A 21,960-nucleotide genomic window follows, 5' to 3' on the forward strand; every position below is an offset into this window, starting at 1 on the left:
CGTCACGGGGCCAGGAGAACAAACAGCTCCTCCTGGACGCAGATCTGGGGCTGGAGGGCTTGGGAGCCACCAAGGAGAGCCCAGGACCATCCAGGGGTAGCTGCAGAAGGAAGAGGAGATGGAGCCCAAGCCAGCATCCAGCTCGCCCACCTGCCCTGCTGTGGACCAGAGGACAGAGCTCTCCTCGCTGACAGACTGGGAAGTCTTAATTGCCTGAAGAGCAGGGCAAAGTATTGACCCTGTTGCTGCTGTTAGGGTGATCAGGAGGTAGAGGAGGTCTTCGGAAAGTGGGAAAGGCCCAAACCCAGACGCCAGCCCGCACACACACACCCCCCGCAAGATGCACGAGAGGCACACTGTGTTGGGGCCCTGGGTTCAAGCCAGGCTCTCATCCCTCTATTTCCTCCTCCTGTTCGAGTACACGCTTCGCCCCACTTCCCTGTCCCAGACCTCCAGCAAGGGCATTTGCAGTTTCGAAGGGCCATACAGCACTGAGCCCCACCTGCCAAGTGTTTCTGGATGCGCAGGGAGGGGAAGGAGGCAATCGGGGGGAGGCGTTGCCCCTTCTTGCATTAGGTGAGGTGGGCAAATCTCTTGGGGAGCCCCCTGCGAGGGGCCAAACCCATGGGAGGCCAAGTTTTAAAAGAAATTTTGAATTCTAATCTGGGGTAAAGAACCTACTGGCCACAAATAACCCTGACCCAGCAGGTCTGATTACTGCAGATGCTGACTGCAGTCAGGAAATCAGAAGACGCTTAATCCTTGGGAGAAGAGCAATGACAAATCTCGATCAAATAGTTAAGAGCAGAGACATCACGCAGACAACAAAGGCCTGCATAGTTAAAGCAATGGTGTTCCCCGTAGTGACATATGGCTGCGAGAGCTGGACCATAAGGAAGGCTGAGAGAAGGAAGATCGATGCTTTTGTACTGTGGTGTTGGAGGAAAATTCTGAGAGTGCCTTGGACTGCAAGAAGATCAAGCCAGTCCATCCTCCAGGAAATAAAGCCAGACTGCTCACTTGAGGGAACGATATTAAAGGCAAAACTGAAATACTTTGGCCACATAATGAGAAGACAGGACACCCTGGAGAAGATGCTGATGCTGGGGAGAGTGGAGGGCAAAAGGAAGAGGGGCCGACCAAGGGCAAGGTGGACGGATGACAGTCTAGAGGTGACGGACTCGTCCCTGGGGGAGCTGGGGGTGTTGACGACTTGACAGGAAGCTCTGGCGTGGGCTGGTCCATGAAGTCACGAAGAGTCGGAAGTGACTAAACAAATAAACAACAACAGCAGGTCTGAGAGCCTCCAAGCCACACATGCCTAGTCCCACCCACAAGCCCACTTTTGATGCAGGGGGGGGCAGAGGCCACCCACCATTCTGGGGTTTACATATACCCGAAGCCATAGCTTGTTTGGCCAGGGTTTCCAGAACAAAAAAGCCACTGTTGGGTGGATTTGCACACCATGCCAAGGGCAAACTAAAGAAACCACCTCTGGGTTTAGCCCAGCGTGTGACCCTCTTCCTGGCATCTCAGGAACCATCTCAAGAAGGGCCAGCTGGGCCCTGGCTTTCTTCCCTCCCTCTCCTCCTTATCTGGCATTCCTTATCTTGAACAAGTCCCTGTTCTTGCATGAGTCACCCTTTCTGGGTTGGGCAGTTTTCAGGGGTGGGGGAGGAAGACGCAGGTTGCCTTGAAAGGGCCTGGATAGACAACAGGTGGCAGGAGGGAGGCTGATCAGCTGCTGCTCTTGAAGTCACCCTTCCTCCATCTTTATCAACAAAGCTTAACTCCCACCCCCTGTTCTGGTTAATATTAACCTCACGTGCCCCATTACACGGGGCAAAGCACATGATGCTGCCCAAGGATGTGTCACACCATATGCTTAAAGTTCTAGTGGTTCTGTGTGTGTGCAGAATAACTTTCTCTCCTAGACCTTGGGGTTCAGAGGGAGTGTCCCAAACACTCTGTTTAGGGGAAAACGAATTTAAACAGGTAAGTTGCCAAAAAAATTGCAGGAAGAAAAGGAAATATGGAATGCAGAAAAGCCCAGGGGAATGGATGCCAGGCCAGAAAAAAATATCACACCATCCTCCTTCACCCCAAGCTGCTGCTTCCGTAAAGGTAGCTCCTGCACCCTGCCAAGTTGGGGGGGGGGGCGTTAAAATGGGGAAGATCAGCTGGCATTGGGCACTCCTGCCAATTCTTTGGGGTCACAGCCACTACAGCTCAAAGGTCAGCAAGGTAGAGAGGCAACCTGTTGCTAATCCAGGCTGGGATTAATATTACCCCCCATCCCCCAATCCCAGGGGATGACAGTGTAGGGAAGAGGGCTAGAAGTCAGCATTTGTCTATGTAAAAAAAAAATCCAGTTAGCATTGTTCTCTGAAGCATTTTGTTAACTGTATTTTCTAAAGCATGTCATTTGACTTCTAAAAATCATATTACCAGATTTATACATTTCTGTTTAAAAATATAATAAAATCAACCGTGGTTAAATCCTTGCACCATCACATGGGATGGTGGTAGCTGTTCCATTTGGTTCTGCCCCTTAAACACCCTGGGCCTTTTTTTCCTTTTTGCGCTCACCCAGAGAGGACAGCTTTGATCTGCCCTTCCCCCAGTGCAGAGGAAGAGCACCGGTGGGTCCTCCCTGCATAGGCAGCCCCCCACTTGAGCTCAAGGGACATTCACCACAGAGGGAGGGCTGAGGAAAGGCAGGATGGCGCAGGAGGGGCACAGGCCCAGGCTCAACCGGGCCCTCCTGTGAGCTCGGCCCTTACCAGGCAGTGATGCACCAGTCAGTGGAGGATTCCATCTCAGCGCCAGGCCCCTCCTGTGGAAGGCACACCAACCTAGGGGCGGGGGACCCAGGATGCTGTCCCTAGGGCTACCGCACACAGACGTACTTGCTCCACCAGGCCTTGGAAAGGGCCCAGATGCAGCTCCGGGGAGCCCTCCGCCCTGTGGGGCCCTCGCTGGCCTGCAGCCCCAGCACAATGGCGGTGTCAAAGAGGTCCTTCAGGTTCTGCTGGGTGAGGGCCGAGCACTCCACATAACCGGCCAGGCCCAGCTTCCCAGCCAGAGAGCGAGCTGCGGCAGGGGGCACCGGCTTCTCCTGGCGCCGGGAGAGGGCGATCAGCACCTTGACATCCTGGCGCAGGTCCGACTGTGTTCCCACCAGCAGCACTGGTGTGGAAGGGCAGTGGCGACGCACCTCCGGGTACCACTTATCTGCAATGTTCCGGAAGGAGGTGGGGGCAATCACGCTGAAGCAGAGCAGGCAGACGTCGGCCTTTGGGTAGCAGACCTGCCTCAAGGCATCAAATTCATCCTAGCAGCAGAGGTGGGGGAAGGCAGAGGGGTGAGGGGAGAAGCACCAATCACTTTTAGGGTGGTCCCCCATCCTCCACTCAGGGCCCTGTAATGGCCAGGCTGGATGGGAATGATAGGATTCATAGATCGACACTTCTAGGGGAAGCCAGGCAGGGAACTCTGGCGGAAGTCCACTTCGGTCCTTTCCAGATTAGAAAGGCAGCTTGGATGCAATACCAACACCACAGCCTGGACATGAGGCCCTGAACTCCCCCATCCCACCCCCATTTTCAGCCTCTTTCTGCAGGTTGATTAGCGATGTAATAAATAATCATTGGGATTTTGAACGAGAATGTGCTCCTAAGTGTTTGCAGAGTGCCTTTCCCTTGCTCCTGCACATTGTGGTGGGGGGCATCCTGAAAACAAGTTGGAGGGGAGGAAATGGTCAGTGAAGAGACCCCCATCTGTTCCTGGCGGGGCGCTGAAGGCAAGGGTGTATCCCAGGTGGGAGATGAAGCAGGGCTCCCTTTAGGAGCAGAGCGGGGGAGGGGGAGGGCGCGTGGCTGCCTCCACTCCGTTGGGGAACCTCCCAGGGGCGTGTTTACGTGGAGCTAAGCCCACTCCGCTCAAAAGAGCTGCCTCCCCGGCAAGCAGCCCGCAGCGTTTCCGCGTTACCTGCTTTTGCAAAGAACCTGGAGCCCAAGTCCTGGAGATTTCGCCGAGGAACAAGGGCCGCGCGCGCGGCGGCCTGAATTCCCGGACGTCGAAGGGCCCGCCAGTCCCGCTCGCCAAGCCCCGCCCCGGGGCTCGAGTCAAGCCCTTACCTGCCCTGCCGTGTCGCACATCTGGAGACGGAGGGGGGCGCCGTCCACCTGCACCACAGCTGCGGAAACAACCAGGAGGTCCGGTTAGCAAACAGGTTCCACCGCCCGGGATGAAGGGGACACCTGGCGACAACGCGGAAGCGGGAGGCGACTCGCGGACCTGACACAGCCGCCGCCGAGGAGGGGGAGGGAGGCTGTTTCAACCCGGCGCGCTCCCCGCAGGGTGCGGAGGACGGCGACTGAGCTGCAGCCCGCCTCGGAAGGCCTCTCCCGGGGACTCTGCTCCGGCGCGCCCGGCCCCTCCGCAGCCCGCCAGCCTCCCGGACCGGTGCCGGCCCTGGGAAGCGCCCTTCCCCGACGGTACCCGAGAAGCGGTCGAGGGCCGTGGGCACGTAGCGCGCGGGGAAGCCGTTGGTGCTGTAGCTAAGCGCCAGGCTGGTCTTGCCCACCGCGCCGTCTCCCAGCAACACGCACTCCAAGCCCCGCAGCGGCCGCCGCCGGCGTGGTCGGGGACGGTGCGGGGGCACCGGCGGCAGCGGCATCGGCGGCAGCGGCATCGGCGAGCCGTCGAAGCGCCACGGCGATTGCGGCGCTGTCGGCGGCAGCTGGCAGGCAAGACGGCGGCCTCATTTGCCTGGCCACGCCTCCGGGCCCGCGGGGCGCGGAGGTACAGCGCCCTGCACCCTGGACCCGCCGCGGAGGGCGCCGGCTTGAACGTGCGCTGGCCAGCCACGGAGGGGGGGCGAACGGGCGGGGGGAGAAGAGCGGCCATCTCGCCCGCGCCCTCGAGCAGGGAGCAGCGCGCAGACAGACGGCCCGTGGAGAAGGGCTCAGAGCCGGCCGGAGGGAAAGCAGCCCCTTTCTCCCCGCCGCCCAGATGCCCTCCTGGGACAGCAGGCCCCTCCCGCTGGATCCCTTGGGCTGGGCAGGGCAGGGCGATGAGGGGGCCTCTGCGTCTCTGGAGGAGGTCCAGCTTCTGTCTCAGGATTACTCAAGCCTGTTGGCACTCCCAGCCTTCTGGGGAGCCCTGAGCAGCGGGTGTGGGGTAGCCTATCCCCCCAACCCTGCAAGAACACAGGCCCCAAACGGACGTCCCAGAGGCCCACCAGCCACTGCAGCTGCCAAGAAGGGATCCTGGCACTTGTAGCTCATCCACTCCTGGCGGGGCCAGGTGGTGGGATGGAGGCCGAGCCCTTTGGGTACCCATCCTCTTCCTGGTGTGGCCCCACCACTCTCTTGGAGCCCCCACTGTTGCCCAGAAAGGATTCTAGCTTCTCTGTGGGGGGGGGGGGGTTCCGCTCGTCTATCTCCCTACCCCAGCAGTGCAGGCTCAGGACCGGAAAACCTGGACTCTTTGGGGTGGGGGAAAGCTGGCGTTGGCCCCAGGAAAGAAAGGAAGGGGGGAGCGAGGAGGGAAGGTGGCTTCTCCCTTGTTGCATGAAGGGATGGGAGCACTCTGCCCATGCTCAGAAATGACATCATAAAGATTCCTAAGCAGAGGCTGGATGGGAACCAATACCAGTTTTTTCTATGTGAATTGAAAAACATCTCCTTCCCACCAAGTTTTGTTTGTTTGTTTGTTTGAGGGATGGGGGAGTGTCTTCCTGCTTTCCAGACCAAGCAGGAACACCGGTCCTCTTGGGGCTGGGCATCCCTGCAGAAAAGAGGAAACATCCGGACCCTCCCTGGGGAGTTGGATGGTGGGGGGCTGGAAGGCCAGCTGGCTGCTTTGCCTGGCCTTTGTGGACTCACCCTTCTGTCCTCCTCTGCTCCTGCCCCACCTGGGCCAATGGGAGGACTGGGCTCTGAGCATGTGCCTCCTTGTCCCAAGAGGCATTTGGTTCCTGCCCCACCCCCACTCGGCTGCAGAATTCAGCAAAACCAGTCTGGCAAGGAGAATCTTCTAGGCCTGGACAGGGATCCTGAAAGGAAAAGAGCAGAGCTAGGGAAGAGGCAAGCCAACCTTGGTCCCTGGGAGCAAAGCCCCAGGCCCTGGAACTAACAAACCCGCCCGCCCCAGTCAATCTCCTCACTGGTTTTGGAGTACCCAATGGATGAATCATATCAGTTAGGCTTCATGGACGACCCTGTCAGGAGACCTGGAAAAACAGGTCGGGGATAGATCATATGGAGACCATCTATCTATGGGGTTGCTGAGAATCGAAAACGACTTGATGGCACATAACCAAACGTATTCAGCACCTGCAACCCTGGCTTTTGCACATGGAGGCCACCTCTCCACTAGGGGCTCCCCAAGGCCGCCTGTGCAGGCAGGCAGGAACATCCAGCACACAGCATAAAGACCCTTGATGTGTGTTCACCTTTCCAAGAACCAGGGTGATCTACGGGCAGCAACAGAGCGGCCATGGCTTTGGATCAGATCGCGCCTGAGTGGCCTCTCTGTACTCATGGCTCCTGTGGCTCCCCGTGGTTTATGGAGGAGTTGAGGAGGCTTAAGAGGACTAAGAGACGCCTGGAGCGCCACTGGCGGAAGACGGGGAGCAAAGATGATTGAACACGAGCTAGAGCCGCTATTAGAGCCTACCTCGTGTCAGTAAGGGCGGTGAAATGTGGCTATTTCTGAGCTCCTATTGCATCTGCAGACAGTCACCCAGCAGCCCTGTTTCAGGTGACCCAGACACTCCTTGGAGGGAGAAATTTGGGGGTCTACCTTCAGGGCCACTGTGAGGAATATGCCGAGCATCTGGCAGGTAAAGTCGCTCGTATCCGCTCTGTGCTGAATTCCAGCCTTGATGCAAGGCCAGTGGGGGCTATGGGGTCTGAGTCTTGCATGGTTATCTGGGAGGAGTTCGAGCCTGTTAAACCTGAGGAAGTGGACAGGGTTCTTGTAGCTGTTAGTCTGGCCACTTCTGTGTCAGATCCATGCCCCCCTCCCCCGGCTGGTCAAGGCTACCCAGGAGAGGACAAGTGATTGGGTTTGGACGGTAGTTCATTCCTCTTTGAGGGAGGGGGTGGTCCCACTGCTCTTAAGGAGGCAGTGGTGCACAATCTAGATAGTTTTCATCTAGTCTCCAACCTCCCCTTTCTAGGGAAGGTTGTTGAGAAAGTGTTCGCACGGGAGCTTCAAAGGGCTCTGGGTGAAGCGGATTATCTGGACCCCTTTCAGTCAGGATTGAGGCCAGGACATGGGACTGAGATGGCATTGATCACGCTCTTGGATGACCTCTGGTGGGAGTGGGATGGAGGCAGTGCAACCATCCTTGCTCTCCTTGACCTCTTGGCGGCCTTCGATACCATTGATCATGGTATCCTTCAGGACCAGCTTTGGGAGTTGGCGGGGCAGCATTGTGTTGCACTGGTTCTCCTCCTTCCTCTGGGGTCAGTTCCAGTTGGTGTTGGTGGGAGGGGAGAGGTCCAGTCCATGGCCCCTACTGTGTGGGCTGCTGCAGGGCTCGGTTCTCTCGCCTCTTATTTAACATCTACTGGGGGAGGTGATCTGATGGTTTGGGGTGAGGTATCACCAGTATGCTGATGACACCCAGCTTTATATCTCCTCCCCGGGCTGTCTGAGTGATGCCGTGGATGTCCAATCTCAGTGCCTGGAGGCTGTGGGGGCCTGGATGGGGCGCAATGACATCTGGCTCAACCCAAGCAAGACTGAATGGCTTTGGGCGTTTGGGCCTCCTGGTACCAAGGTTTTCCAATTTTGGTCCTGGATGGGGTGGCACTACCGCAGACGGACCCGGTGCACAATTTGGGGGTCCTCCTGGACTCACAGCTCCTGCTGGAAGAGCAGGTGGCAGCCGTAGCTAAGAGGGCTTTTGCACACCTTCGAGTTGTACGCCAGCTGCACCCATTCCTGGACTGGGAGGCTTTGCTCACTGTCACTCATGCCCTCCCATTTGGACTACTGCAATGCAGTCTACATGGGGCTGCCCTTGAAGAGCATTCGGAAGCTGCAGCTGGTACAAAACGCAGCTGCCTGGGTTGTAAATAGCGTTAACACCTCTGCTTCAGGAGCTGCATTGGCTGCCGGTGTGTTTCCGGGTGCAGTTCAAAGTGCTTGTTGTCACCTTTAAAGCTCTCCATGGCTTGGGACCGGGTTACCTGAGACACTGCCTTCTCCCAGTTAGTTCTGCCCGTCCAATCCGGTCCAGCAGGATGGGCACGCTCCGGGTCCTGTCAGCCAAGGAATGTCGGCTGGCAGGGACCAGGAAGCGTGCCTTTTCTGCTGTGGCGCCTGCCCTCTGGAACATCCTCCCTCCTGATTAGGATGGCCCCAACCCTGTTGGCTTTTTGGAAGGCCATGAAGACCTGGCTTTGTCCCCAAGCCTGGGGCCCCGAGTGTGGGAAGGGCCCCATTTCATGGTGATGTTAACACCATGGCTTTTAGATCGCTCGACTGTATTTATATTTATTTTTTGTTATTGTTTTTGTTGTTTTATATTATAACTATTTGTTGTTAGCCACCCAGAGTCACTGGTTGAGATGGGCGGCAATATCAATTCAATAAATAAGGGTTGCGGAGCAGCACAGATTCTCACTGGTTGTCGTGTCTTGGTGAGCCCAGAAGCCTCTCCGCTGCCATGCAAAGGGCTGGACAGTTCTCAGCCCTTCTTGCAAGCTCTGCAACCTTCAGGTAAATGAGGAAGAGTGAGAAAGGGTGTTCTGAAGCTAGAGCAGCCCCCGAGCACTGCAGGGCAGTGTGCGTGTGTGTTTGGGGCGGGGGAGTTCAGGTGGTTGGGATCTGCAAGCGGGGGAAGGGCTGCAGAAGGCAGCCAGAAACAGAGCACCAGCTCTTGCCCACATGCCCAAACAAGCGCTTGCACCTGCTGGGTTCAGAGAGACACCACATATGCAAAGGCAAAATGCAGCTTGCTTGCTTGATGCTGTGTGAACCCAGCCATACCCAGGTCCTTGTAGCCAATAAATCATAGTTAAGCGTTGGCTTAGCCTCTTGTGTGAACAGCCACCAGATTGGTCTTAGAACTACATTGTTTCTGCACTTTGGCCACCACCTGCTCCCAACCACTTGCAGACACTTGTCCCTGATCTCTTTTCCTGTTATTTTACAGTACCGAGCAGCACATCCCACACTGTCGGGATGCTTAAACATTCCCGGACCTTTCTTTTGGAGGGCAGGAACTCTAGCGCCGTAAGGCAGCCTGTAATGCAAGCTCCAAGCTGCCATTTTGCATAGCCAGCCAGGAAGCAGAAGCTGGAAACCACTGGGCTTGCAGTTAACTCATCCCCATCCCTTCTTGGGGGGACAGGGAGGCGGGCCCGATGCTTTGGCCTCCAGCCTCAGTGACAGAGGCTCCAACTTTCCTGCACTGGAGGAGTTGGCAGTGAGATGGCCACAGCAGATCTGCCCTCCAGCACTCCATAAGTCAGAGAGCTGGAGGAGGGAAGCTGGGAGTTTTATCCCTTTGGCCAAGCCCTGGGTGGGATGCCAAGCTCTCCATAACAGCTGCTTCTTCCCAAAATCTTGAGTGGGATACTGTATGGAATGACACCCTCTGGAAATGCAGAGAGCCTCAACCCCGTTAGCCTTTTGTAAGGCCCTGGCCATTTCCCCAGGTGTTGGACTCAGGTTAGGCAAGCTCTGCTGGTGATGTGATTTTCTGCGATTGGGGTTGCTTTAACCTTGAGTGTCGAGGGTTATATTGTTTCAATCCTTGTATGCCACAGAGAGGGACGCGGTGGCGCTGCGGGTTAAACCGCTGAGCTGCTGAGCTTGCCGATCGGAAGGTTGGCGGTTCGAATCCGCATGATGGGGTGAGCTCCCGTTGCTAGTCCCAGCTCCTGCCAACCTAGCAGTTCAAAAACATGCAAATCTGAGTAGATTAATAGGTACCGCTTCAGCAGGCAGGTAATGGCGTTCCGTGTAGTCATGCCGGCCACATGACCACGGAACTGTCTATGGACAAACGCCGGCTCTTCGGCTTTAAAACGGAGATGAACACTGCCCCCTAGAGTCGGACACGACTGGACTTAATATCAAGGGAAACTTTTACCTTTACCTTTACTATGCCACAGAGAATAAATACTCGTCCTTGAGCAGAACATGCAAGGGATCCCGCACCTGCAGAAGGCACACAGGCTGCTAGATGAAGCCTGACCCCCTCAAGGGACCAGCTTCCTGAGACTCTCCCCTTGGGGCTCTTTCCTCCTAAGGCCCCTCCCCTTTTAAGTTCAAGCACGTCACTTGTTGCCCACCAGGATTCCAGCTTGCCGTTCGGTGTTCAACACAGCATCTGCTCTGGCCGCTTTGTGGCAGCAGGACCAGCTGAGATTTGGAACAATCTGCCCTGGCTTGGAAAGGCAGCCCTTGTGCTCTTAGCAAAAAGCCAACGGTGACTCCCTGAACTGACCCAGCACCAGCTGACAAACCCGCCTAAAAGCGTTTCAGGGGCTTCCGCAGCAGCTCTTCCCCATCTTCCTCCCCAGGTCGAGTAAGATAACCCAAACCCACAAGCCTCCAGCCAATAAGAACCAGAGCCCAACAATAAGAACGAAGGAACATTTTTACTGCAAAAAAGAAAAGCTCCAGGTGCAATGTCTGGCCGTCAGACTCTGGGTACAATGCTTTTGTAAGGAATCGGCTGCAACCTTTCAGACGCCACACGCCCAACGGACAGATACCCTGGGACAAGCTCCTCCTGCCTTTTGTGCAGCTGTGAATTATTTCCCTTTCGCTCATTCATGGGCACACGCAGACCCACACTTACCTTCACAGAAGACGTTAGAGAAACAAACAATTTTACAGGCAAAAACCAGAAAAAAAGGGAAAGAGTCCAGGAACTCCCCCATCCCACCCTTGGGATGAGGCATCACTTCTTAGCAAAGGAGATCTTCATAGCATTGTTCTGGGTGATCTTGAACCCTTGGAGGGCATCACGGGCAGCGCCAGCCTGCACCTCATTATCAAATTCCACGAAGGCAATGTCATGACGACCGGGCACCAAGCGTACCTCCTTGAAGCCAGGGAACCTGGAGCAAAGCAAAGCAAGAAGGCTCAAGGCTGGAATTTGCAATGGTGACATTGCTGCGGATCCCTTCTTGGAAGAACAAGACAATGGGCAAGTCGGAGGAGGCACCCCAAGAATGGGACAGGCTCTAGAGCAGGAACCTGCATGTTCAGGCCGTAAGCAAGAAAATAATTCTTGCACTGTGTAAAGGAAGACAGGCTCCCGTGGACATCAGGCAGGAAAAGCAGCAGCATACAGACTGTGAAGGAAATGCATGCAAGTCCAGCCTTTGAAAGCAGACAAGTCATTTGCTGCCAACCCTGCCTGGCCCTCCCCAAAGCCATGTCGACCCCCTCAGCTGCCCCAAAACAGCAGAACTTACTGATTGAACAGCATGGACAGCATCAGCTCATTCGTCTCCTCAGGAAGGTTGGTGAGGAACAGAATGTGGTTCGGTGGATTCTCTGACAGCTGTGTGGGGCACAAAGATCCCATCACTTTGAAATCTTAGGACCCAGGGAGTGAAGGAACAGGCCCTCGGTCTAATCTGGACCCTCTGACCAAAATGGGAGCATCTACAGCTTCTCCAAGGTTCTCACAGACCTTGTTATGCAACCTGTCCTTCCTACCTGATTGACAAGCTCATAGGACACTCCCAGCCCAGCTGGGCCCCGTCTCACTCACCTGCTGTGCTGTGGCCATCTGTCCCGGCAGCATCTGTTGGGGAGGCATTGCCCCTGGGGGGATGGATCCCGGTGCCATGCCAGGTGGCGGCATCATGCCCGGAGGTGGCATGTAAGGGGGCTGCCCTGGCATGTGGTGCATCACACAGGGGGCTTGGTTCATGGGGGGCATGCCCTGAGGGGAAAGCAAGGGGATTCAGGGAGATTAACACTATTCCTCAAACTCATGACATCGCAGAAAAGCCTGTCTGGGGCCCACCCCTCCAAGAGGCCAGGAGAGGCCACCATCCCCTGCAGCTGCCATTCAAAAGCCAGCACGAAGCACCCAGAGACCCCTGAATCACAAGACCTGACTAGCGAGGAAGACTCCTATTTTACCCTTCAGAACCTGCTTTCATTAAAGGTGAAAAAACCCACAATCACTCCGCACTCTGCCAGTGTTTGGGTTTCAGCACAGAACAGGTCTTCCCAAAGTAGGCTTAAACGGAGGAATCATCCAATGCTAAGTAGGTGGTTGTTTCCCCAGACCTAGCCGACAGGTGCAAGCCAGCCCTCAGCCTGCCCGGAGGCAGGGACTTACAGGCACGGTGCCTTGGACAGAAGGAGCCACTGGTGCAGCAGCTCCCGGGATCTGCTTCTTAACTGCTTGCGCCTCCTGGCCTTTGGGCTTGCGCTTTTCTCTCTTGCGGTCCCGCTCCACAAAAGTGCCCTTCATCTTGGCAATGATGTCAGAATCTGCTTTGGCATACTGGATCCTCTGGTTATGGAAAAGAAGCACTGGGTTATGCAGGGTAGAAAAAGTGACCGGCCAGCACGCTTCCAATCTTCAGTGGGATCACAATGGCAGAAAAGTCCACCTTGGTCAGACCGCACTTGAGTTCATGGGCACTTCACCAACCGCATTAGAGCAACCAGATCTCCTTTCTCAGGAGAGCCATGCGCTTTCCCTCCCTTTCAGCCAAGCAGCAAAGGATTGTGGTGTCTCACCATGGGCTTGTCATAAAAAGGGAACCCTTGCATGGAGCGTAAGGCGTTGGTGGAGCTACATATCTCTTTGAAGATGACAAAGGCCTGGCCTCTCATCTTCAGGTTGCGGGACACCAGGATGTCGAGGATCTGGCCGAACTGGGAGAAAATGGCGTAGAGAGACTTCTTGAGCTCTGCGGGGGGGAAATGGCATTGCACGTTGCTCCTAAGCCGCATAGTCCTATGTTCTGCAGTCAAAAGGCAGGCTGGCTTCCATGTTTTTAAGGCGCCACGCTGTCTCTGAACTTTGGGGACAGCTATTGTTCTTATCTGCTTTTCCGTAAATACCAGAAAAAGAGCAAGCAAACATGCTGTGATAGATGCCCACCCACTCAAAATATGCTTCTTCCTTCCAAGAAGCTGGGAGCCCAAAATAAATCATTAATGTGCCAACTGCGCCCGCCAAGGCAAAACGAACAGCCCCCAAAGTCGCCCTGCATCAGCACCAAAGTAGGACCAACTGGCGTCTTACCATCTTTCTTGATCTTCTCATTCAGATTGTTAATGTAGATGGTGTGATTGGACCGGGGTTCTGGGACAGCCATGGCAACTGCAACAGCCGAGGCTGGTGGGAAAGAAAAAGGTTCGGTGGAGCTAGCAACAGATTCCTGCCTAGCAAAGAAAGTGGAAAGGCACGAGAAGATGCTTAAGTTACTTATGGGGGAGGTGAACTCGGCCCCAAGGAGCCAAGAGAGCATCCCCAAGGAAGCGCCCACCTGCCCTCCGACGCTCTGCAGAAGGAAACAGAGGAGCATGTGGGTCCAGGTTACTGAGGCCGCATAACTGGGAGCTCAGTGGTGACCAATCTGAACGAACGGGAGACCACTCTGTAGAGCCTGATGTGGGTGGGGGGCCATCTGGAGAGGCACAGATGCCACCAGACTCCCATGATGGGGCAGGCAGGGCAGAATGCAAGGAGGGCGCCTTCCTCCAAACGGACGACTCGGGATCAAATGCCGCCCGTTAGTTCGTTCGATCCTCCCCCTTCAAGGAACGGACCATGCTCTAACGCGTTTGTTTGTAGAATCTACCCAGGACCCACCCTCCTTCCACGAGGACAGGACCGCCGAGGCGGGCTTCCCCCGCTCTCAGCCATACTACCCCGCCTTTCCCCTCTACCCTCGCGGGGGCTAACTCGCTTTCATGCTGCGACGGCTAGCAGCCCCCAGGCTGACGCCCCGCCCAGGAAAGGAAGGCCGCGCCCGCCCCGGCGGAGCCGGAAAGCCCGGCGCAGCGGCCTCGGACAGGCGAATAGCCCGGAGAGCGGGAGCGAATACTGCCCGCGCCTCTGCCCTCCAGCAGGGAGGCCCGGCCCACCCGGATGCCGCCCCGCTCGCCCGATCCCTCACCGATGCCGCGCAGGCCGCGTCACCTCGCCCAGAAGCACTCCCGCCGGTCCTTCTCTGTGCCCTCGGCTATTGGACGTTCCGTCAGCCAATCATCGCTGAAACGACGACTTCCTCTCTCCCGGCCCTTGCGTCGCCAACGTCCAATGACCTGTGTCTCTTACTTCTGCACCCGCCCCAAATGGGATAGCAGTAAGATGCCCTCTTCCAGGACGTAGCCTGCTCATCACCCCAGGCGCGACGTTTGATTGGTTAATTAATCATGTCGCCCCAAGATTGCGCGGACGCGAATTGATGGCGCAATCCGCGCGCCGCCTAAGCAACCTACCGGCGATTCGGCCGAAGGGCCGTGACCCTTGACGCGACGCCCCGGGTTTGACCTCTGCCTTTTTGGGCTTCGCGGCGGGGTTGTCAAAGCTGCGAGCCATGGCGCAGGGCGTCCAGGGGGCGGCGCCGGGGACCCCCCCGCCCCTGCCGCCACCTCCGGCGCCACCCCCCTCGCGGGGCGCTCCGTTCCTCCGGGCGGCGCTGGAGCAGGCGGCCGGCCTCGGGGACCGCGACGGCGTGCGGGAGCTCCTGCGGCGGCGGAAGGCCCGGTAGGGGGGCCTCAGCTCGGGCGCGGCTTGCGGGGCTTCGTGCGAAGCTGCACGTTAACGGAGCGGCGGCGGCGTCTCGGTCGCTCCTTCCTCCTAGCCTGAACGACGCGGCGCCCGTCTCGCCCGCCGCTTCGGGAAGGAGCCCCCGGGCCGTTCCGAGGCCCACCCGCCCTTTCAGGGACCGAAACCCCGTCCTCACGCGGGGGAGGGGAGGGCCGCTGATATTCCGTGGGGCCTCTAAGGGGCTGACTCCCCTCCGTTCCTGTTGCAGGTTTGGCCGACACCTGAACTGGCTCCTTTTCCACAACCCCGTCCCTTCCCGCATCCAGGAGGGCCCGCAGTGAGTGTCGTCTGGTCCCTAATGAGAGCCAGAGCAGTTGGTGGGATTTGGCCTGTCTGTTGCTTTGGGCTTAAAAGTATATAAAAATTGCCTGATCTTGCCAGATGGGATGGCTTCTGTCCAAAATCAACCAAGTAAAATATAAGTAACTGGTTTTTCCTATATTAGTTGCTCAGATTGAAGATTAAAGAGCATATAGGTAGTCCTCACTTAATGACCACAATCAGGACAGAAATTTTGGTTGCTACATGAAGTCATTAAGCAAATCAACCCATTTTATGGCCTTTTTGTAGTGGCCATTAAGTGAATCACTATGGGTGTTAAACAGCCCATGTGGTTGTTAGGTGAATCATGTGGTTCCCTGTTGATTTTGCTTGCAAAAAGCTGACTGGGAAGGTTGAAAATGGCATTCATGTGGACATGGGATGTTGCAACTGTCATAAATGCGAACCGGTTGCCAAATCATGATCATGTGACTGTGGGGACGCAGCAACGGTCGTGAGAGGACCAGTCATAAATCAGTTTTCCAGCACCATCGTAAGTCTGAACCATCACTAAACAAATGGTTGTTAAGCGTGGAGTACCGTTTAGTCATGCCGGCCACATGACCACAGAAGTGTCTACGGACAAACGCCGGCTCTTTGGCTTTGAAACGGAGATGAGCACCGCCCCCTAGAGTCAGACATGACAGGACTTAATGTCAAGGGAAACCTGTACCTTTACCTTACCTATAGGAACAGGACTTCATGCAGTTGAGCAACCTCTGGCTTCCTTCTTCCAGGTGTGGTTTGGTGGCACTTTGGATGGCTGGTGCACACCTCTCTTTGCCTTCTGATGTTCCCCTGGAGAGAATTATGCAGGTGGCTTTGGAGAGAGGCTACACAGCCCAGGGAGAGATGTTCTCAGGTTAGTAGCTGAGAAAGGCAAATAGGCGTGTCCTGCAGATCTGTCTTTTGGCAGAGTGCTAGAAAGCATTTGGGCCAGGAGAGATCAGAAAAGTCACACACCAGGTATTTCTATAAAAATAAATTTACTTGCAGAAAGCACAAAAACATATTTACAGGCTTCTGCATTCTCACAGGCTCTCTGAAAGCTGCTTACTCTCTACATGCCTAAAAAGAAGGGACTGAAACAATCAAACTGCCCTTGCTTCAGGTTATACAACTATTAACACCTGAAAAGAGGACAATTAAATTCAACCTCTTGACCCAGCCAAAACGATGAGTTACCATAGTAACCTTAATCTGTAGCAGAAAACAATATACCAAACACTGTCAACATTCTAGAGAGAAGCTTGGCAACCTGTTGACCGCTGGTTTGGCCACTCATTTAGATCCTGTATTGGGTGGGGCATCATTTGGGTTGGGGGCTGCTGCGTAACTGCCCCTGTGTTTCCTGTTCTTGTCACCCACTTCAGCTGCCGACATGGCCAAGCTGGCTGAGGAGGTCTTTCCCTGTGAGACACAGCTGCTCTCTGGGGGCTTGCAAGGACAGAACCACGAAAGGATCCTTCAGCATCTTGGTGCTGGCTTCCCTGCACTGATACCGTATCCTTCTCTATGGAACTTGATGAAATGTGGCAGAGGCTTTTCCTTTCCGTTTTTTTCAAGGTTCTTCTGGAGAAAGTTTGTTTAGTAAGAAAGCAGAGACTTTCAGCCAGCTACACGGTCTCTTGCCAGTAGCCTCTTAGAGGAGCAGTTGGGGGAAAGGAACCTTTTCACCAGAGGCAGCCAGTGCTGGGAGCTTCAGGTCTCCCCCACGCAGGAGAATTCTCTCTGGCAAAAGCCTCCAGGCCCAGACCTTAATGCCTCCTGCAGCTACGATGAGGACTACAACCACGAACCCTGCCTCCGGAATGGCCACAAGGCGCATTGGGCTATTGCCTCGGGTATGCTCTGCTGGCTAGCTGTGCATTGTCTGAAAGGAGGTGCTGTTACCACACTGGAGCTGTGGGCTGCGGGGGGCATCTCTAGGAACCCAAAGAACAGCTTTGCCCTCGGCTTTGGGGAAGAGGCAGAGCAGAATGGCTGTCAGGGACACGGATGGGATTTCTGGAAATTTTGGTTCCAGCACATCTGGACAATGACCAAGTTGGGGGAGGGTGTATTCTGAGGCATCTCTGTGGTCCAGGACCAAGGGAGCTTGTGGGGCAGTGTGGAGGGGAGGTCACTTGGGATGGACAGATTTGGCCAGGAGACAGGGCTGGATCTCTGCATTGGGACTACCCTGTGTGGAAAGCAGGGCCGTAAAGCACCCCCTCCCTCCCTCCCGTGCCACAGTCCCACCAGAGGCCCAGTTATCCCTCCCTGTCTCTCTTCTTTCCCAGGAGCTCTGCTTGGTCTGAAGAGCGACTTCCAGCTACCTGCCTGCCAGGAAGACGAGGACATCCTGGGGCTCTTCCACGCCAGCCATGCTGCTTCTGCTGTGCCCTTGGAGGCTGTTGCTGAGACATACTTGTTGTCAAAGCAGGGCAAGAGTTGCCGCTATCAGCTGTGGAAGTATTCTCAGGTGCAGGAGAGCAACGCCCAGCTGACAGGCTTCAGTCCCAGGCGGGCGACTGACGGAAAGGTTTACATCGTGCCAGCAGGGGGTGTGCAAGAGGGACTGTGCGGAAAAGCAGTGTTGCTGCGGCCAAGGCCCTGAGGGCACTCCAGTGGCACCGGTCTGGCATGGTGGGAGGTCTTGGCTGGAAGGAGGTGGTTTCTGCAGCTAGCCGTGCAGAAGCTCCACTGGGTTGTTAGAGACTTAGACAAATTTGTGGAGACAGCTCACATTTAGCTGTGCCTTGCGGGACTATGAACACCAAGGGATGTTGGGAAGAAGGAAAAAGAGGCTGTTCCCTCCCTGTCCTATGAGTCCCTGAGTAGCTCTAATTAACCAGGATGCCTGGACAAGCGAACTTGCATCCTCATGTAAGGCAAGGCAGTTACCCAGGTGGCCACAATACCTGGGGCCCCAATCCACCAGCAAGAAGCTTCCCCCTGCAAGCTTCCTTCAGCACAAAAAAGCAGTGCATTAGATCTTAGTTGTACTCCTGTCTTCTTAGGGCCTGAAGTTGCATTAGATCTCCTAGGAGTCTGGTCCCCAGAAGGCCCAGCAGACTGCTCCCCTGCTTTAGGTTGGCAGGCCATCTTCTGCCCCCCAGCCTCAGCACCCAGTTTCTGCAAGAGGGAATGTTCTCTTGGTAGCCAGCCACCCCCCTTTCCACTACCAGCTCTGAGCCAGCCTGACAATATCTTTCCCTGCTTCATTTTCAGAATAGTATGTGTTACTTATTTTTAGCTATCTGGAACTTCACTTGTTTCAAAGCCAGACCAGGTTAAATCTTTAATGTCAGCACTTTTTTTAAAAAGCACTATGGTTGGGGAGAGGCAAACTTATACTCAAAGGCCCCTCTTAAACCCATTTATGCCAACCAATCCTGCTTTAAGACTTTGTGTGTGACCATAGATGAAAGATGGGAGGAAATACAGCTTTCAGATAGGTTAAGTTTCTTCTCCGCAGTCTGCTTGAGAATGGTTTACTGTTCTGATTCAGGCAAGACAAATTTTGAAAATGTAAGGAGGAGGAAATAGAAGAGATGCCTGGGTGAAAATCTTTTTTTCCTCAAGTTACTGCATGCCTTTTTCCCCCTGTGCTGGTGGCATTAGTTTAATAAAGGCATGCAACTCTCGATGCTTTGGGCCCGGAATGAATGTTTAGGGCTTTTTGGTGCCACCTTGCCCCCCCCCCCTTTTAGCTGTTTTAGCTCCCTCTCTCTTTACTGCCACCATTGTCCCAGTCCACATACTTTCCTTGAGAGGATCTTCGGTGACAGGGAACCAGACAGTTTTATGGCTGGCTTCTAAAATAGCATCTCCTTCCTTGTTCTGTGCAGAGTGAGTGCAAGATGCAACTGTCTAACAGTCCATTTGGACCCTTTGAAGTCCCCCACCCCCAGAAGGCGACAAGTCAAAGGCCATTTGGAATCTGAGTTGGTCTTTCCAGATTTTTTTATTGGATTATTTCCCTAGGCCCCACCTCAGTGGTTGGTTTATCTACAGTACCAGGTGTGGCTCGCTTGAGCACATTGATTTATTTAATCAAATTTACAGGCCACCCAATCAGAGTTGCAATTCTAGGTGGCTTTTAGATTGCTTAATGAAAGGGAACTGGGCAAAGAAGTTGCTTCCTAGCCATCCTCCTTTGTATTCTAAGCTGCTTGAAGAGGCCTAGTGCAGAGACAGCACCTTTCTGTGCAGTGGTTTGAAGGAAGATTAAAAGGCATAATGTCCACCACAATCTTTCTATACATGTTTGTATCTCTATTTAAAAAAAAAACCAGCATGTGAACTGGGAAGTTCTTATCTTCTCCTGTGGGGATGCAGCTGAGCTGCTTTTTCAAGCAGGGGAGTGCGGCCAAGAGGGCTCTGCTTGTCGAAAGGCTGTCAAGCCCAGCGCTATAAAACCGGTTGCCTGGCAGTGCCTGAGCCGCGTGAAGGGGCTTCATGGAGACCTCCGGGCTCTGCTCACGCGGAGAGGAGAGCTGCTGTGTCGGGGGGTCCTTGCAGGTGGCTGATTTGATGGGTGCCTGAGAAGTGCCTCCTCTTCATTTAAGAAGAAGTGTTACCAGTGGTACTCTTGTTTCCTCCACTTGCTCAAGAATTGCTGCTTTGCTCTCCTCACAGTGAGCTTCGTCGCCAGGGCATTCTCTGGCCATCACGTAGCGGCTTCTGAGGGACAAGTTAGGACACCAACTCTGTTCTGGGGTCCTTTGGCCTTCTTCGCTATCATAAAGAGTGACTGCTGTACATGTGGATGCCGCTGCCCACGTCAGGTTCTCTGGGTGCCTGCAGCACATTTTCCAGTCCTCTTCAGACATTCCCTGGTTTTTTTTAGCATATCTGGCTGAGTGAACTAAGGCAGAGTCACTGGGACTAAGCTGGCAGCATGTTGCTCCTCTGGTTATGTCAGGCTCGTGTCCGGGGGGCTGGCTGGCTGGCTGGCTTTCCCAGCATGCTCTGCAAGATTGCCATGAGGTTTTCCAAGCCCCACAAATAGCCATCTTCACGGTTGCCTTCCACCCAGGGCAGCTGGTGGGTCAGCGTCCGTTTCTCAGGCAGTGGCACTGTCTTGCCAAAGTCAATCATCCAGACTCGGGCAAGCCCTGTTCTGTCATGCACAAAAAGTAGGGAGCTGCTACCACCTGGAAGTGGGGAGAAAAAGAAGGATTCATCAAGGGCCATGAAGGTGCCAGGTTTCTGGCTGGTAGGAAGACACAAGAAAGTGTGTATCACTCAGCAGGTTCGGAGGCTTTGTCCATGTGGCATCTAAGGGTTTACCTTACTAGCCAACAATACTGAGCTGGAAGGATGCCAACCACATAATCCTAACCTGTTGTACCGACCTAGCCAGAAAAGGCATCCAGATAACAGGGCAAGGCTGCACCTCTGGGAGGTTCTCCCACAACAAAGGCAGAAACACACCTCATGCACCTTGAAGAACTCAGACTGCTCGAGAGCCACTCTCACCTGCAGCTGGTCCAGGTAGCTCGTCTGTGGAGGGAGGAACGCCTGTTGGGGGTGGAGCAGCTGCTGGCTGGGCTGGGGATCCCTTCCCACTGACCCACCACAATGAAGAGGCCCCTGGTTTGGATTATTGACGGAGACAGGCTGGCAGAGCAGGCAGTGCTGCACAACAGACTGCCCCTGTGACGTGGCTCCTTCCAAGCACAGAAACAACCGAAACTCTGAATCAGAACGGCAATGCTGGAGAGGAACAACTGCCTACACACCCGACCCCACCTCCTGAAAGGAAATAAAACTGCTCCGTTCCCATCGGGAGCTGTGGCAGCGGGCGCCATGGGAGGCCCACGGCAACCAGATCGGAACATGGACTGGAAGGGCTTCTGATCTCATTGGCTGATTAGCCTACCTTACAGGGTTGCTGTAGGATAAAACGGGGCAGGAGGGAGAACCACCATATAGGCTTCCTTGAAATTCTTGAAGAAAAGACAATATATATGGGTGTGTAAATAACACCCCCTCATTTTTTTTTCTCTATGGCAATGGGTTCCAATGTCCATAACGCCCGACCATCTTTCTGTCTTGTATGGTCGTCTCTGCTTTCTCTTTATACTGTTCATAGCTTCCTCAGCTTGGAATCAACATCCAAACACTGAAACTGCCCAGGAGCACTCTCTCTTGCAGGCAGCCCACCCAAACGCTTCGCCTCTTTCCTGACTAGGAGCAACTGGAGCGACATCGCCCAGCCAGGGGTGGGGGCAAGCTCAAGGGTTCTAGGCACAGCCTCTCACTTGTGGAAGTGCCCCCCCAGCCCCTCCCTCTCCTCTCCACCCCCAGAGCAGCCAAGCTGACTCCCACACCCCCACAGGTGGGGAAGATCCTGCCAAGCAACCTGCAGCCCTCCCAGCTTCCAGAGAAGGCGGAGAACGTGCCAGATTGAAAGGGAGGTTTTAGGATGCTGAGCAGTGGGAATCTGGGGGGGCGGGGGGGGAGGATGCGACTTTTTCAAAGTACTCCACAGAGATATTGCTTCTGTTGTATCACATGAGGAGGCATTTTCTCCTACAGAATTGGGACAGGGACGGTGCCCAGGAAGGCCAGAATCTAGCAGAACCCACCTCTGGCCACTTTTTCACTTGCACCTGACTGATGAAATCCAACTGATGAAATCCATTTCCTAAACAAGCACATTGTCCAAAAAAACCACCAACTCCGGAACTGCTGCCAGACAGGGCAGAAATCGGTTGGTACAGCAGCCCCACCCCACACCATGATTCAGAGCTCCATCGCAGCTTCTGGTATCCCTGGACTGGCCACCTGCTCCCACGGAGCTGAGTAGGAAAAAGCGGGGAGGGAGCTTCATGGGAACTGGCTCAGGTAGAAAATTCAGCCCT

The 21,960-nt window shown here is 55.0% G+C and overlaps 3 protein-coding genes across 5 annotated transcripts; 1 reads left to right on the top strand and 2 right to left on the bottom strand.

Moving 5' to 3' along the window:
- Window positions 1–2,377: 2,377 nt before the first annotated feature.
- Window positions 2,378–4,742, bottom strand: LOC134503622 (rho-related GTP-binding protein RhoU-like). Its single transcript, XM_063312477.1, has 3 exons — window positions 4,504–4,742; window positions 4,140–4,198; window positions 2,378–3,334 (listed from the first exon to the last, which is right to left on the bottom strand). Exons 1-3 carry the CDS (start codon window positions 4,694–4,696, stop codon window positions 2,891–2,893), a joined length of 696 nt encoding a protein of 231 aa, XP_063168547.1. The 5' UTR covers window positions 4,697–4,742; the 3' UTR covers window positions 2,378–2,890.
- A 5,867-nt stretch (window positions 4,743–10,609) lies between these two features.
- SNRPA (small nuclear ribonucleoprotein polypeptide A) lies at window positions 10,610–14,147 on the bottom strand. Of its 2 annotated transcripts, none has more exons than XM_063312095.1 (7): window positions 14,130–14,147; window positions 13,253–13,388; window positions 12,742–12,914; window positions 12,335–12,511; window positions 11,756–11,929; window positions 11,454–11,542; window positions 10,610–11,093 (listed from the first exon to the last, which is right to left on the bottom strand). In XM_063312095.1, exons 2-7 carry the CDS (start codon window positions 13,323–13,325, stop codon window positions 10,934–10,936), a joined length of 846 nt encoding a protein of 281 aa, XP_063168165.1. In that variant the 5' UTR covers window positions 13,326–13,388; window positions 14,130–14,147; the 3' UTR covers window positions 10,610–10,933. The 2 variants fall into 2 exon arrangements, with proteins under 2 accessions (XP_063168165.1, XP_063168166.1); XM_063312096.1 differs by having other exon boundaries at window positions 12,742–12,879; window positions 14,130–14,146.
- Window positions 14,148–14,530: 383 nt separating this feature from the next.
- On the top strand, window positions 14,531–19,069 carry ACTMAP (actin maturation protease). 2 transcript variants are annotated; one of them, XM_063312475.1, is made up of 7 exons: window positions 14,531–14,722; window positions 14,994–15,062; window positions 15,844–15,968; window positions 16,480–16,609; window positions 16,880–16,950; window positions 17,389–18,219; window positions 18,277–19,069. In XM_063312475.1, exons 1-6 carry the CDS (start codon window positions 14,553–14,555, stop codon window positions 17,703–17,705), a joined length of 882 nt encoding a protein of 293 aa, XP_063168545.1. In that variant the 5' UTR covers window positions 14,531–14,552; the 3' UTR covers window positions 17,706–18,219; window positions 18,277–19,069. The 2 variants fall into 2 exon arrangements, with proteins under 2 accessions (XP_063168545.1, XP_063168546.1); XM_063312476.1 differs by lacking the exons at window positions 14,531–14,722; window positions 14,994–15,062 and adding an exon at window positions 15,536–15,652 and having other exon boundaries at window positions 15,797–15,968.
- Window positions 19,070–21,960: the final 2,891 nt, after the last annotated feature.

Source organism: Candoia aspera, chromosome 10, assembly GCF_035149785.1.
Source record: "Candoia aspera isolate rCanAsp1 chromosome 10, rCanAsp1.hap2, whole genome shotgun sequence".
Lineage (NCBI taxonomy): Eukaryota > Metazoa > Chordata > Lepidosauria > Squamata > Boidae > Candoia > Candoia aspera.

Coding starts and splice junctions, on each gene's coding strand:
- LOC134503622 (XM_063312477.1), bottom strand. CDS start 4,696: ATGCCGCTGCCGCCGATGCCGCTGCCGCCGGTGCCCCCGCACCGTCCC. Junction 4,199..4,503: donor GGCCCTCGACCGCTTCTCGG/GTACCGTCGGGG, acceptor TTGTTTCCGCAG/CTGTGGTGCAGGTGGACGGC. Junction 3,335..4,139: donor TGTGCGACACGGCAGGGCAG/GTAAGGGCTTGA, acceptor CTCTGCTGCTAG/GATGAATTTGATGCCTTGAG.
- SNRPA (XM_063312095.1), bottom strand. CDS start 13,325: ATGGCTGTCCCAGAACCCCGGTCCAATCACACCATCTACATTAACAAT. Junction 11,543..11,755: donor AGATGGCCACAGCACAGCAG/GTGAGTGAGACG, acceptor TGCCCCACACAG/CTGTCAGAGAATCCACCGAA. Junction 11,094..11,453: donor CTGTCCATGCTGTTCAATCA/GTAAGTTCTGCT, acceptor GCTTTGCTCCAG/GTTCCCTGGCTTCAAGGAGG.
- ACTMAP (XM_063312475.1), top strand. CDS start 14,553: ATGGCGCAGGGCGTCCAGGGGGCGGCGCCGGGGACCCCCCCGCCCCTG. Junction 15,969..16,479: donor CCAGGGAGAGATGTTCTCAG/GTTAGTAGCTGA, acceptor CACCCACTTCAG/CTGCCGACATGGCCAAGCTG. Junction 16,951..17,388: donor GCATTGGGCTATTGCCTCGG/GTATGCTCTGCT, acceptor CTTCTTTCCCAG/GAGCTCTGCTTGGTCTGAAG.